This window comes from Triturus cristatus, chromosome 4_2, assembly GCF_964204655.1.
Source record: "Triturus cristatus chromosome 4_2, aTriCri1.1, whole genome shotgun sequence".
Classification (NCBI taxonomy): domain Eukaryota; kingdom Metazoa; phylum Chordata; class Amphibia; order Caudata; family Salamandridae; genus Triturus; species Triturus cristatus.
In genome coordinates, this window is record NC_140586.1 from 572,012,570 (window position 1) to 572,029,056 (window position 16,487).

General features: G+C 41.9%; 1 protein-coding gene across 2 annotated transcripts in view; it reads left to right on the forward strand.

Moving 5' to 3' along the window:
• VAV3 (vav guanine nucleotide exchange factor 3) overlaps nt 1-16,487 on the forward strand; it is a 1,147,877-nt gene that overhangs the window by 1,085,215 nt on the left and 46,175 nt on the right. Inside the window, exon 26 of one of the 2 annotated variants that reach the window (XM_085602243.1) lies at nt 706-782. The exons of the other annotated variant lie outside the window; for it this stretch is intronic. Coding sequence (XP_085458369.1) covers nt 706-743 — 38 coding nt within the window. The 3' untranslated portion in view covers nt 744-782. The remainder of the gene's footprint in view (nt 1-705; nt 783-16,487) is intronic. 2 annotated transcript variants of the gene reach the window in all.

Consider the following 16,487-nt stretch of genomic DNA (forward strand, 5'->3'; position numbering starts at 1 on the left):
TACTTCAGGGGCTGAAGACTGTTCAAAATATGCCTAAATAGACCAATGCTTTAAAAAAAACTTCTCATAAATACAAATAGATTTGATTGGAGATTCAGGAGATGTGAAAACATTAATAGGACCGAAGAATGTGTATTATTATTGGGAAACATGTATGTTTTCATTTAGGACACTTCATTAATTCCCACCTGAGCATACCGTTTCATTTATGTCATTGCCTACAAATTAATTTAATTTTTAAAATCACTGAGTGCCTATTCTTTTCTATATGGCATTTATTTATAAATCTTAACCTGTTGCTTTTTTTCTACTCTGTGTCCTCTTTTGCTCTCATTCCGTTGTCATCTTCAAAGTGCTTAATGCTATCTTTATCTATGTTTTACTATGTAAAATGATTTCCTACCTTAAATTATTACTTTACCTGAGTAATGTTTGCAATGTTGTTTTTGACGCTGAATTTTGCAAAAGCTGAATATTGTTTTCCTTCAACTTGCAATTACATTGTATTTTTCTCATAGACCACCATATTTAGAACCTCATTCTTCAAAAATAATTTGTCAAATACTCTTGAACGTAACCAAAAATGAGTAATTTTCTAATCCTGTTATTAAATGCATTCTGTTATGGGACCTTGGCAACAAAATATTGATTTAGGTAAAATTGTCTTTCTTGAGTACTAAAGGTTTTGATGTGCTAATTAAATAGGTTCTCTTGCTGAGGTGGCCCACCTGCCCCGGAACTGAAGCACACTTCTATGTAGACAGATATGCACCAGTCATCAGGTAAACTGCCATCACTTAGTGCAAGAGATCCACTGGATAAACTTGACTCCCTCAACGTCCCTTGCTGTATGCTGTAGTTGGTGTAAGAAATATTTGAGAGCCAGTTGAACAGATCAATAGGAAAATCGTTTATTGACTTGCTTATAACTTTGGCACCATTTCACAAAACTTTACAAACGTTTCCATAAAAGGTGGCAAGGTATATCTAGTTGTGCATGGAAAGTTTCATGGTGATCGGTCAAACGGTGGCTGACAAAAAAGGGGGGCAAAAAACGTGTATTTCCATTGCAGTGCCCCATAGGGAGTTTGAACATGACTACAGACCCAACTGCTGGACAAAACCACACCAAATTTGACAGAGAGGCAACTTTTTGTCCAGAAAGAGCCAAATTTGTGATTTTGTGTAAATCTGCTCAGTAGTTGCAGAGTTATTAAAGAAAAAAGAAGCCACATACCACCAGCAATGCTGTGATGGGTTGGCCACAACCTGACAGGAAGGTTGTGGCTGCCATTTTAAGCATTGGGGAATTATCCGGGCCCTCACAATTTTTCTTCAAAGGGATTAAAGGAGTCAGGGTAGAGGTACCCTAACCCCATGGGTGTGTTAAAGGAGTAACAGAGGAAGCTATGTTGGGTACAAACATGAGTTATATCAGGGGTTTTTCCCACTTTGAGAACCTGCAGAGCCGCCTTGAGGCTTAGCGTGCCCCCGTATAAATCCACAACAGATATGAGAATCTTAACACACTTTGAAAAAAAAAAACACTTTTGGACCCAGCCAGACACCCACACTGGTGCTCTCACATCCATTTACAGATCCGCCAAGGCAGTCATGCACCCACTCAGACCTATGCAAACGTTCACACACCCACTTACAGAGTCACTCAGACACTCACACACCCATTCACAAACCTACTAAGAAACTCATACCTATTTACAGACCCACTCAGACACACACACCCTTACAGGCCCACTCAGACACTCACTTAAAGGCCCACTCAGGCACTCATGCACCCACTCACAGACCCACTCAGAAACTCAGACGTCAACTCACAGATCTACTCAGACACTCACACACCCAGTGACAGACCCACTCAGACACTCACACACTCACTTAAAGGCCCACTCAGACACTCATGCACCCACTCAAAGTCCTACTCAGAAACTCAGACACCAACTCACAGATCAACTGAGGCACTTATCGTGCCCAATCAGATACTCACACACCCACTCACAGACCCACTTGGACACGCACACCCACTCACAAACCTGCTCAGACACTCTCACACCTACTCACAGACCCACTTAGACACTCGCACACTTACTCACAGACCCCCTCAGATACACAGACACTCACTCAGAGACCCACTCAGAAACTCACACACCTACTTACAGACTCACTGAGACACTTACACATACTCACACAGACCTACTCAGACACTCACACATCCACTCATAGCCTCAAAAAGACACTCACACCCTCACTCATTGAGACACTCACAGACCCACTCATATACCCACACAGGCATCCACTCACAGACACACTCAAACAGTCACTCACCTACTCACAGACCCATTCAGATACTCAAACACCTACTAGACACTTACACACCCTCTGACAGTATCAATGATGCACTCATACACCCACTCATAGACCCGCACAGACAGTCCCACACCCACTGACAGATCCAGTCAGACAATCACACACACGTTCACAGACCCACACAGGCACTCACACATCCAATCCAAGACCCACTAGTTAGGAAATAACAATATAAAATCCTACAAATTCTGTGAAAAAACAAAGGTTACAGGGACATTATACTTAGGAAATATAATTTAAAAAACCTTTGAAGGTCACTGAAAAAAGCGAACATTAGAGGAACGTTATAGTTAGGAAATAACATTAAAAAACAGTTGAAGTTCACTGAAAAACCCAAGGGTTATAGAAACGTTACAGTTAGCAAATAGAATTTAAAAAAACCTTCGAAATTTAACGACAAAACCAAAGGTTACAGGAACAGTTAGGAAATAAAAATAAAAAGGAACCTTGGAAATTCACTTAAAAAAACTAAGGATTTAGGAATGTTATAGTTAGGCTCAGATTACACATCTACAAAACCATAGAAATTCAGCAGTTATAGTTACCAGAGCTAACTATAACTTACGCCCCCACAATGCACTGCCTTTGACCTCACATATTACATCACTCATGAAATGGTCTGTGACATCACTGATGAAATCACTGATGACATCTTAAACAACATCACTGATAACATCATCCAGTGATTGTGAGTGTTTTCTAAAAGCTCCTGAGTGTTAAACATATATACTAAGGTACCACAAAAGTTAAATTAGTATACTTTGAGTACTACTTATGAATGATTACATTTTGGAACATGTATTGTGTGAGTGTCTGTGTGACTGTGTGTTGCCATGTGTGAGTGGATGTGTGTGTGGTTTTTATGGGTGAATAGTTGGGTGTGTGAATAGCTTTATGGGTGAATATGTGGCTGAGTGAGTTGTTGTATTGGTGAGTGAGTGGGTGTGTGAGTGGCTGTATAGGTGAGTGGCTGTGTGATGTATGGGTGGGTGAGTTGGTGTGTGAGTGCCTGTATTGGTAACTGAGTGTCTGTGTGATTTAATGTATGGGTAAGGAACTGGGTGTGTAAGTAGCTATATGGATGAGTGAGTGGCTATTTGAGTGGGTGTTTGGTGAACTGAGTGGGAGTGGCTGTATTGGAGAGTGTCTGTCTGTGAGTGGATGTACGGGTGAGCGAGTAGATGTGTGAGTGCTTGAATGGATATGTGTTTGGGTATGTAAGTGGTTATGTGAGCGGCTCAGTTAACATGCTGTGTGGGTGATTGAGTGGGTGTGTGAGTTGCTGTAAGGGTGAATAAGTGGGGTTGTGAGTAGCTGTATGGGTCAGTGAGTGGCTGTGTAAGTAGGTGTTTGGGTAAGTGAGTGGCTGTATGTGTGAGTAGCTCTATGGATGAGTGAGTGGATGTGTTTGTGAGTGGGTGTATTGGGGTGTGAGTGGGTGATTGAGTGGTTGTGTGGGTGTGTGAGTGGTTCAGTGGATGATGTCACCAGTGATGTCATTTGAGATGTCATCAGTTATATCACTGACAAAGTCATGAGTGATGTCATATGTGAGGTCATAAGCAATGCATTGCAGGGGGGCATATTTAAATCAGGTAACCGTAACTGCTGAATTTCTATAATTTTGTGCATGTATGATCTGAGCCTATATTGTCCCTCTAACCTTTGTTTTTTTAGTGAATATATATTACCTACTGGCGGTCATCAGTAGGTAGTTATAGTTAGGGCCATATTTTAGCAGTCAGTACAGAGCAGAACGAGGCGAAATAAAGGTGAGAAATGAGCAACAAGAGGTAAAATAAAGGTGAGAAAAGAGCAGAAAGAGGCAAAATAAAGATGAGAAACCAGCAGAAAGAAGTAAAATAGAGGTCAGAAGCCATCAGCAAGGGGCAAAATGAAAGTAAGAAATGAGCATAAAATGGCTAAATAAAGGCCATCAACAAGCAGAGAGATGCAAAATAGAGGTGAGAAACAAGCAGAGTAGAGGTCAGAAGGGAGCAGAAAGAGGCAGAATAAAAGTAAAAAACAAGCTGAAAGAGACTGAATAAAAGTGAGAACAAAAGTCAGCAACGAGCAGAATGAGGCAAAATAAAGGCGAGAAATGAGGAGAAAGAGGCGAAATAGAGGTCAGACATGAGAAGAAAGAAGGAGAGTAAAGGTCAGTAACAAGCAGAAAGAGGCAGAATAAAGGCAGGAACAAGCAGGAAAAGAAAACATAACAGTCAGAAACAAGCAGGCACTTTCAACCATTCACTCACCCACTCAGAGACTCATCTATCTACTTGCAGACCTTCAAAGACACTCATGCACCCACTCACAGACCCAGTCAGAGACTCACGCACCGACTCACAGACCCACTGAGACACTCATGCACCCACTCACAAACCCACTCAGGCACTCCCGCACCCACTCATAGATGTGCACTGGCATTCCTATACCCATTTACACAACCATGTACATACCCATACAGTCACTCACAGACCTACTCAGAGACCCATACAGCCACTCACACACACAAACTCATCTACCTATACAGCCACTCACACCTCCACTCTCAAAGGTTACAGGTTACAGTTACGAAATAAAAAATGTAAAAACATTGAAATTCTGTGAAAAAAAACAAAGTTACAAAGATGTTAAGGTTAGGAAATAGAATTAAAAAAACTTAGAAATTCACTAAAAAAACAAAGGGTACAGAGACGGTATAGCTAGGAAATAGAATTGAAATTATTTTAGAAATTCACAGAAAAAAAAGGTTAAAGGGACGTTATAGTGAAGCTCAGATTTCACTCCTACAAAAGTGGTGAAATTCAACAGGTTACCTGAGCTAACTATAACTTACGCCCTACAAATGCTCTGCTTTTGACCTCACATATTGCATCACTCATGACATGTTCAGTGACATCACTGTGATATCATGATGACATCTCAAATGATATCACTCATGACCTCATCCACAGACCCACTCACACACCTGTACAAACTCTCATACACCCACTCACAAAACTACTTGCATACCTATTCATAGACCCATACAACGTCTGACATACACTCACTCACTCACTCACTCACTCATAACCACTCACTCACTCACCCATGTACCCACTCACAAACCCACACAGCAACTCACATACCCACACCTTTCACACACCCATTCACAGACCCATACAGCCACTCACTCACACGCCCATACAATCACTCACATACCCCTTCACACACTGACACAGACACTCACACAACCACTCACCCATCCATGTAGCCACACACAGCCACACACCCACATAACTACTAGGAGAGCTACTGACCTATACAGCCACTCACACATCCATTCACTCATCCTTACATACCAATTCACACATCAATGGTCACTCAGGTGTCCACTCACTCATCTATACAGCCACACTCACATATACTTATTGTACAAAACAGCCACTGATACAACCCCTTGCTTACCCATGCACCCAATCAAACAGCCATTTACTTACCCATACATCCACTTACACACACATTCACTCACCCATAGATACATTCACAGCCACTCAAAAACACACTCATCTACTCATAGAGCCACTCACACAGCCACAACAGTCACCGATACAGACACTCTCACATACACTCACCCACCCATATAGCCACTCACACAGTCACTCACTCTCCCATACAGCTACACACACACCCACTTACACAACCCATTAAGCCACTCAGACACCCAGTCCTACACTAATTCAGTCACAGTGCTACTCAGATTACATAGTTTAGAAACAGTATCACTCATTAATAGTACTGAAAGAAAAATAATTTAACTTATTCAGTTGCTTAGTATATATCTTTGCCACTCGGTAACTTTCACGAAACACTTGCACTCACTAATTTAAGATGTCACCAATGATATCATCAGTGATGTCACTGACCATGTCATGAGTGATGTAATATGTGAGGTCAAAAGCAGTGCATTGCGGGGGCTAAAGTTCTTGTTAGCTCAGGTAACTAAAACTGCTGAATTTCACTGTATTTGTATGAGTGAAATCTGTGCCTAACTATAGCATCCCTGTAAACTTTGTCCCCCCGGGACAAAAAAAGAAAAAAAAGCATCACAAATTGCCACGATACCGTGAGACTTTCACAGGATCCAGAAAAAAATATGGCAGCCGGGCTAATTTTTCTTTCAATATTAGCCCTGGGGAGCCGACCCCCAGGGCCAAAACCAATTTGTTTGGGGAGGACGTAATACACGGCCCCCCTCCTGAGCCATTAGAGGCCTGTGGAGCACACCCAAGGGGCTGATCTTAGAATTTATGTGGAGGGAGCCACACAGCCCCCCTCCACAAGCCTCTTAAGATCCCAGGGAGCCCACCCCCTGGGCAGAAAATGCAGCCAATGCAGCAGTGGCTGTGCAGCCCCCCTCCCTGAGCCTAAAAAGGCCCTGGGAAGCTCACCCCTAGGGCTGAAAATGCATAAGTTAAGGAGGGGGCTGGGCATCCCCCTCTCTGAGTTTCAAAAGGGCCACCTCCAGGGTCAAAAATTCAGCAAATGAGGAGGGAGGGCCCGCGGCCCTCTCCCTGAGCCACTAATGGCCCCAGGGAGCCCTCCCCCTGGTCTGGCTCAGCAGCTATGCTACGAGGTGCCTATCCCCATAGCAGTGTCCCTATCTACAGCAGGAAGAGAAATGTGTTTGCTCTTGCTTGGTGGGAGTATTTTTAAATCTCCGACTAAGTGGTAGCAAACACCAAGTACACTCCAGCCCTGGGAGCAGACTTTAGATCTGCCCGCAGTTGTGTGGGCAGGGAAATAAATCTATATATTGCTCCCGCCCAGAGGAAACAGCATTATTGGCTGCTTCCTCTGGGCGGGAGCAATGCTGGCTCCTGCTGGGCGCAGGGAGCCAGCTGAGGCCTTGGTGTCCCCCCACAGTCCCCAGCTTTACTTTGCTGGACTCTTGGAGATGGGGTCCCCAGGGCTGTAATCGGCCAGAGAAAGGGGCTGTGTTCCCCCCATCCCACTAATTTCAGCACCAGGCCCCATAGTCCCCTGGGCTAAAATTGGCTTGGGGAAGCAGGCCGTATGCCCCCATCCCTCAAATATTTATGGAGGGCCCTGGGGGATGGGACCCCGCACCCGAAATTGATCTGGGGAGAGGGACCGCGTGTCACTTGAAATATCAGTGATGTCAGAAATGACGTCATAGAGTATGTCATGAGTGATATTATAGGTAATCTCAAATTCAGTACATCGGGAGTATATTCACCCAACTTTAACGTTTGAGTAACCTCTGTTTTTTTCAGTGAATATATGTATATATATATATAGATAGATAGACAGATAGACAGACAGACAGACAGACACACACACACACACACACACACACACAGACAGACAGACAGATAGATAGATAGATAGATAGATAGATAGATAGATAGATAGATAGATAGATAGATAGATATGTTTGGAATATTTTTAATTGCATGAGGCTGGCAAGATATCTAAAGCTGTCTCTAAGCCAGACCTAAACAATTATGGTTGAGCTGCATGAGAACTTGTACCTCGTTTGAAGCATTGCTTTATAGAAAGAATAATGGCCATCATACAGGCTGTTCCAGGGTAAATTCTCACCTGCCATAAATATTGTGCAGAGGAAATAAAAAAAGAATCCACATGGAACACAGTGTTGTGATATTAGAAATACTGTGCTTTGCAAAATACTGCTCATAAGAAAGTCTCAACAATGATACTGCCCCTAATAAATAGCGAGTGAATAGGACATTTCTGATCAGGAATGCAGCTTCTAGAGACGTGCATTCCATAGTGAGAACGTACAAGAGGGTAACACTCCTAAATATAATTTACTATGAATTACTGATTCTCAGTTTACTGTGACAAAGCAAACCTCTCTATAATATTGTGCCCCAGAGTAATGTCCTGTGGAAGTCAATGTCATCAGAATTTGTGTCTGTGAACGTAACAAAGGAAAATCCAGGAGTGTCTCCTTTGATTAAAAACTAAATGTAAACCTAGAAATGTTCCGGTAACCTGCAGAACAAACTTGGGTACACCATTTTCGGTCTAAATGTGTACAGTGTCAAATGAAGGTTTGAGTGCAGAATCTTAAAACCTTAGAGTGGTTGCAAGTAGTTTTCAAGCCTTAGCCCATAAAGACCCATTTCAGGCCCTTTTCAAGGAAAAATTATCTTCTTAATCAGCAAGCTGCCACTCACCTCATGTTCTTCATATGCAAAAGAGAGGCCTACTTCCGGGTATTCGCGCGCTCAATAAGTCTCATTAACATTAACATAATCAACAATTTCAGACCATGTATCTATGTGCATCTATTTATACTACAAGTTTTTAAGTAAATATTTATTTTGGGTGATGTCACCCTATGTAATGTACACATTTTTTGTGAATCAGCCTAATAACTTGATAACTGTGTGTCTCAGATTCTTTTTAAATATTGATTTTTTTCTAAGTGGTTCAGAATGTTATAATTTAATCACACATAACCAACTGAATTGTAGACTCATTTTAACCATGTCCTTTTCCATGACATTTTTGAGATGTGCATGACTGCCTTTTTTATTAAATCTCTACTGCTGTGGGTAAAGGTTAAGGGAAAGTTTGTCTTTCTAAAGTGATTCTCATTTATTCTTTTCAAAAACACGATTCTTTTCATTATTTTAAATTACCACCCGTGCTCTAATCACGATGTTTGGCAAAGCACCCACACAACCGAAATGAACGACCCCAAATGTAAACAAGTTTCGGTGAGGCTGTATTGTGCTAACCTTGGTTGCAGTGGCCTTGGCAGAGGGGAGTCACAAGAGAAAATATATTGGGTATTGTGTGTTAAAAAAAATAATACTATTAAATAAATTAAACACATTAAAGTTAACTGTACCGAGAGACAGGTCGCACTGGCTTTTTAGACAAGTCTATGTGTCACATTGCAAAATGTCCCGTAGCATGAGGTTGCAGAACGAGCTGGCATGTTTCTATTTGCTACCATATTTTTATTGCTACAAACACGAAAATGGTAGCCTGCAAGGAACAGCCGAGCACCAAACCTCTGTTTGCATCCCCAAATGAAAAGCTCTCTTTTTTTTAAGCAGCATGTCTTCCTTAGAGGGACCACTGCTGCTTTAAAGAAAGTTGCGATTGGTGAAAACATCTGAGGTAGCAGGTACTGGTCTGCTGGACCCAGTCCTGCTCTACGCCGATGTCATCCAACACCATTCACAAAGGCACAACTTCCCCTTCGTGAAGCAGCCCAAACCTCCTTGGATGTGTTGGGAACTGATTAAAGGTTTGTAATTGCAAGTGTCATACTGATATCCAATTGGGGGGAAAAGCCCTTTTACGCTCCTTCCTAATTGGTGGCTAAACCCATTTTGCAAGTTGTAAAGGAGATTCTTACATGCAAATAGGTTTCCTATACACTAAAACCCATTTTGTTGCAAACCCCGTGACTTTGCTATTTGCAGCATTTGTCACCACAAAATTGATTTGTGCATCTAGAATTATAGGTACAACCAAACTTAGCAGATAAGCGTTTGATAAATAAAATAGCACATAAGGTAAATTAGATGTTGCAATCAAATGCTATGAAGGAAACAGAAATCATTGCTTGAGAAACAAGGACAAAATACAATTTAATATAATTCTATGTAACTTGATATACCGAGATCTCAGGTACTCTTAGGCTAGCATATGAGCACATGGAATTCCTCAGCAACACATCTCTAAGACAAGTAAATATGCACAGCTTTGGAAATTGTGAGAACAGGGTTTAGCGGTTGGGTGGATGGCAGCCCACCACAGGTGATAATGTCACTATTCTTGTTAGGTACAGTAAAGATTTCAGTAATTTAAACCGAAGCTCAAACCTGGTAGCTAAGGCACAGAGAAGATGGGCTTAACTAAAGGAAATACATTAAGCATTTAGACGCACCAAACAATTATAAAAGCTGAAAATACATCACATTGAAGAGTGCAAAAAAGTGATGGATGGAATGCTTGAATTAGTCGCAGTTACTGGTAATTACTCGCGGCCGCATCCCAGTCCATCTTTATTCTGCACACCATGCCACCTCTGTTTTTATCCAGCCATATGCACATCAGTCTTGGCCCTGCTTCGATTGGAATACACCAACCCGACTTCCAGTCCATGGGCCTCCTAAACCAGAATACAAGCAACCCAAAGAGGGCTCATCAGTCCTGTATGGCTTGGCTCCAGGAGCACAGTGTGCACGGGACCCACGTCTGAGCATACCTGTCCAACTTGGGGTGTCACACTGAGGTATACAAGAAAGTGATGGATAGAATGTATGAGTTGATCTCACCTACTGGTAATTACTCTGGACTGCATCCCAATCCCAGAAAATAATTAGCACTAGGAGCCGTAGGCTCACTATCCTTGTTTGCACCGCAGAGCAATTTTAGTGAAATACGAAACAATTGCTTCAAAACGGCTCAGTGTTTCTCTGTGCAGGCAGCAACCTGCTTGCACTTTAGAGTAGGGCTAGTGACCCTCCTGCAGGTCGATGCAGGAAGTGACTGAACCTGTCTGCAGGTGGAACTCTGGGGAGCCATGGGACCCATTTTCATTCCTCTAGAGGGCTACACTCAGGGGTTGCTCTGTCAGCATGCCACCTTGTTGTGAGCCTCCTAAGGGCATGTTTTCCTCTGCACACATGTCAGTATTATGACTTGGGAGCAGAGGCAAAGCAATTCCCTCATTTGCATGGGGTTAAGCTCATATGCAAATGAGGGAACACCCTCTCAGGGTGTCACTGGGGCTACATGTGCACCAGCTGTACCAGTATTACAGATGGGGCTGCACAAGCATCTGCAGCTCCTTCTGTAAGGCCTTAGTGCCCTGCGGGTGCAAAATGTGGAACACAAACACTGTTGCGTCCCCTAGGCACTATGTGTAATACAGCCCTGGGTATGTGAGCATAATACATTAAATTAGGAAAATTTACTGTTTTAATGATATCAAGACTTCTATTCCAGTTTTGGACCAATTATTACAACCAAACCTCTCATCCAGATGCTCATTGACTCCATTAACTTGGAATCCCAAATGAAATCTTTGGAACTGAAAGGCTTTGAATTTTCATTTTGATTCTTAATCAAATATTAAATGTAAAATGTAGATGTAAAGATACACATTTGGAGTGTTTTAGGCCATCAGTTTCTGTGTGAGGCCATTTGAACCAAGTCTATATGAAGAACGTATATCAGTCTCAACAAGACCTACTATAGTGTCTAACCTGAAACTGAGTAATAGTATGATAATGTGCTTGCCTAACTGACACTTCATCCTTGTAAAGACTTGCTGACTTTGACACCTGGATGTCATGGCAACAGATACAATTGAGTAGCAAACACTTTCACCTGAACTGCACAATGGGCATTTAGCCTAGTTCCTCATTAATTTTTAAGTTGCTTATTTTGAAACATACAGTTGTTATTTGGATCAGCCAAAATCAACCCCAAATAAATAAGTGAGCTATCTTGATCCTTGTTATGTCTTGTGTTAAAAAACACAGTCTACATCTGATCATCATAGTCATAACTTACAATTTTATGACTTCTGTTTTATACTTGAGTCCTACCATCTGAACAGGTAACCCACCACTCTAAAGCTTTAGAAACTTATTAACCAATCCGATGTCTGCAGCTTATACCAAACAATGTATACCAAATAATACTTATGTTCTGAAAGATGCTGATTGAAAATTGCTTTAGTATTCAAGTAATTTACACACAAAAGTAAACTTGGATTTGCCCATCAAAACTATTGTACCAAAGTGTATGCTCATCAAAATTAATATACCATTTGACTTTCTGTGTAAATAAATTCCTTATCAGAAAATGAGAGGCAAATAACTGTCTCTCTGTCTTCCCAGGAGGTTTCTATGTGAGAAACTTCACTTCACTATTAAACCTCAGAGTGACTATTTTCCAGCATTCTTGGTTTATGTGAAACAAGACGGACTGGGTGCAATTGACAAGCAACCTCAGTGAGACTTGGTCTGTCCTTCAGTGGCTCTCCTACCTATGAGCCTGTTTATGAAGGTAAAGAAATCAAAATAACAGCTGAAAGACAAGCACTATCTGTCTGTCTGTATATCTGTCGGTCGAGAAATTCATACAGCACAGACATGCACCCCTCAAGAGGTCTCTTGGGTCTATCTGATCTGCTTGACCAAAACACCACATAGTACCAGTAATTAGCTAATAAAGTGAACTATCAAAAGGCAGGATTTCGGTGTTATTGTAAGTCTCAATAGATGTTTTAGGTTTTGAGCAATTGAGAACCTTTCTTTCACAGATTTGGTACTAGGACCCTGATAGTTCTACCTCAATGGAGACGCGCATGACCTTAGGGGCCACCAAGAGTCTAAGGGATTTAAGCATAGCTTTTGAGCGGGCTCGAAGGGGTTCTAGTTTGTTGCAAGGCATCTCCATTGACCAGTATTCAATATTTTGTGTATAGGAGTGGACCCAGCAGCTTGACAGGAATCCTCTACTTATTGGGTATCCAATGCAGTGATTTAATCTTCTAAGAAAAATGATCAAATGCAGATAGTCATATTTTCTGCATTATGGATGTATTGATGTCTGGCTTCGTTTTTAGACCCAATGCCAAGCACAATAGTATGATTGTTTTCAATGCAGTATTAGTTAGCAGCGGACACCTCATGAACCAGAGACAGAAAAGAGAAAATACCCCAAAAAGTGTACATATAGGATAAGCAATTTGCACTGCTGATAAATGGCTGTCTACAGCTAGATTGGAGGCCATCAGAACTCCTACAGTTCTTTAACAAAAGAGGGGAAGGTAAGAACCTTGGTGCACTGCCTGTAGCTCCAGGGGAAGAAGTGAATCCTCCAGGCTGCACCATCTGTAGACAGGAAGAAGGGTGCCTCGCTGACCATCATGCTTCAATTGGAGACATCTGAAAGGTGGTGAACAAGGATTTGATGATCAATAGTGGTGTAGGCCACAGAGAGATCTAATAATATCATGACCCCAACACTCACTTAATTTACAACCATCCTTAATTTATCCAAGACCAAAATGACCACTACCTCAGTACTTAGTCTCTGCCCGAACTCATAATGCTACATCCTAGCAGTCTATGACTTCTTTACCTGAAAGGTAGCTCCAGCTCAGTCAGTTTCGTGATATGGAAGAGCAATGAAATTGTCTGAAAAGTTGGAAGGCTGTAGGGGAATAAAGTAGGTGTTCACAAGCAGCGGCTCTACAGTTGCAGTTCAGAGGAAACACATTCCATGGACTAAGATGAATATATACTAGTCTAAATCATGGTACTACCTGGCTCCACTAAGGATTTAATAGTTCTCCCAGGAGGTACATCTTTCAATGAAACAGAGAATTGCTTTTTTGCAGTAAATATTTTTTTTCTGACAGAGTTTATTCCTTGAAAAAAGTGAAGGCAGCCTCAGGCAAAATGCTAAGAAGGAGATGGAGGAGCGCTATGCCTAGATTGCTTTGTGGTGTGGGTGTGTGTATGTGTTTGTGATTAAGTAAGTGTGCTTATATGTGAAATCCATTATAAATTTTAGAGCATACTACAGCAATTCAATCATGTGAAACTGGACAATTAATACACCTTAATTAGTTAGCCAAGAAAATGATAAGCACAATTTAAGATTGTAAGTGAGCCCACCATGAAAAGAATAGTGAACATGCAAGTAAGTGGGACCGGTGATTTTACCAGTTTGTGCCCACGGGGGTGCATGTGGGGGGTACATGTTGTGCCCCCTATATTTGCACCTTTATTCCTGCACTGTGTGGCATGTACGACATGGTGTATACCACACCATGCGGTAACATGCAGTAGGTTCTGTCACAGCAGCGATCTGCTTGTTAGACTTTCCTATGAGCCTAACAGACCGCCGTCCCACCACCTCAACTTGGAATCCGGTGGACGGATGCATCACAGTCTTGGCAGCCCACCTGGGAGCGCAGCGGTGGCTGTCCTACAGGAGGACCACCAAACTCGTAATCACCCCTTTAATCTTAAGTAATTTTTCTTTGTAGATGAAAGAGCTGGACATGAACAAATATTATGTGCCAAGCATTCATCTTTATAACTGCAAAGGTGACACAATCTTAATGGATGGCATTTCTTGTTCCAATGACTTTCAAATTCAGCAATAGGTATATACAGAAGGCAAAATCTCAAATACTTAAGCATACACCCTGGCTTCAGGGTTGTAGATAAATAACCCCGAAATAAATTGATGTAAGTATCTGTGGTCAATATGTTTCAACGAATCCTCCGTAGCAATGAGGCCCACAGTGAAGAAGATGAAGTTAGCTCCAAACGGACCTCCTAATTGGAAGTTGAAGAGCCAAGGCCAAGTAACCAGTTAAGTTTATTAATATAAAGTTTATGCAGCTCAACAACAGTTTTGCCATAATTATTGGTTTGCAGTGGATATTCATGGTATGATAACCTAAGTATATTAATATAAAGTTTATCCAGCTCAACAACAGTTTTGCAATAATTATTGGTTTGCAGTGGATATTCATGGCAAGCCGGGACCCACTTCAGACACGTTAATTGGGCTAGTATGAAGTTGTTAAGTGCTAGTATATTGTTAGCTTCCATGGCTTGATGGTGCCCACAATAGCATAATGCTGGCACTTGCATAATGGTGTTAATAAAATGGGTAGCCATTGCAAGATGATTCCTACGCTGAATCACACGCTGGTTTGGTTAAAAAATATGGTTGACAAAAATATCATTTCAAAAACATAGTTTACTACAATATTGTGATCCTATACTTAGAATGTAAAGTACAATAGTATTGGAAAAATAATATTGGTGATACTAATATCGTCCAAAAATAGACAAAAATATCAATTTCTTAAATATAGGGTTTAAATTTAGTAAATGTTTAATATGTTAATATATAATTTTAATATCATATGAGTTAAATATATCCCACTAATAGCACAATATATAAAAGTTCTTGTTAGGATGAAGTTTCAATAGTAAGAGCGCTTTTGATTTGCCAATAACTTTGGCGCCATTTGACGAATCTTCACAAAATGTTCAAAACTATCGGAACAGTCACTTCTGCTGCTGTCTTAAACATTTTGGGGAGATACGTCAAGTGGGGACCAACAAAAAGGAGGGTCCCAAACACTTTTTCTCCATGTTAATTTCCATAGAAAATTTTAGACATGGCTACAGCCCGAACTGCTGAATGGTATTACAAAACATTTGGCAGAAAGGTAGCTGTAGGTCCAGAAAGCGACTTTTTTGTTAAATGGTGTAGATCCGTTCAGTAGCTGCTGAGAAATTGTAAGATTTCTCAGATATACAACTGAGCCCATGGTGGATCCACAACCCCTCATGCCTGAGATCTGATTGGCAGCCAACACTCCAAACCAGGAAGTGTTGGTAGCCATCTTGTGACTCAGTTGAACTGATTCACAAGAAAAAACAATAAAAAAGAAAAAGGGTCAGGGTAGAAACACCCTGACCACCTAGGCCTCTTGAGGGGATCCCAGGGGGCCAAAAACTGTCAGTTTTAGATTAATGTCTCCCGCTGAAAATGAAACCAAAAAAACAAAGCGCAGGATGCCTTGCTTAGGTTAATTTAGGCCCCCAGGTCCCGGGGACAATAAGAAAATAATCATGGGAGCCTGTTTGGGCTCACCACAGCCCCGGGAACTTCCATCTTCCTGTGTCTATAATAAATAATAATGCATGTGGGGGCTTCAGCCCCCCACGCGGCCCCAGGAGCCACCACCTAATCTGGGCAAATTCACAGAAATACTCAGGGACCACACGGCTCCCCTCGCAGCCATGGGGACCGCCACCTACCTGGGGTTATGTTAAATAATAATGCATTGGGGGCTCCAGTCCCCCCACGCATCCCTGGGGACCACCAGCTCCCCGGGGCTAATTCACATAAATGCGGGGGCCCCTACAGCAGCGGGGACCACCATCTTCCCGGGGCCTAATTAATTTAGGAGGCCTCCCTCATGGAGCCGTAGATAGCCATGTAGACTGCCAGGGCTGGTTCCAGCCATGTCCGGGGTGCCCTTGGTAAATTGCAGT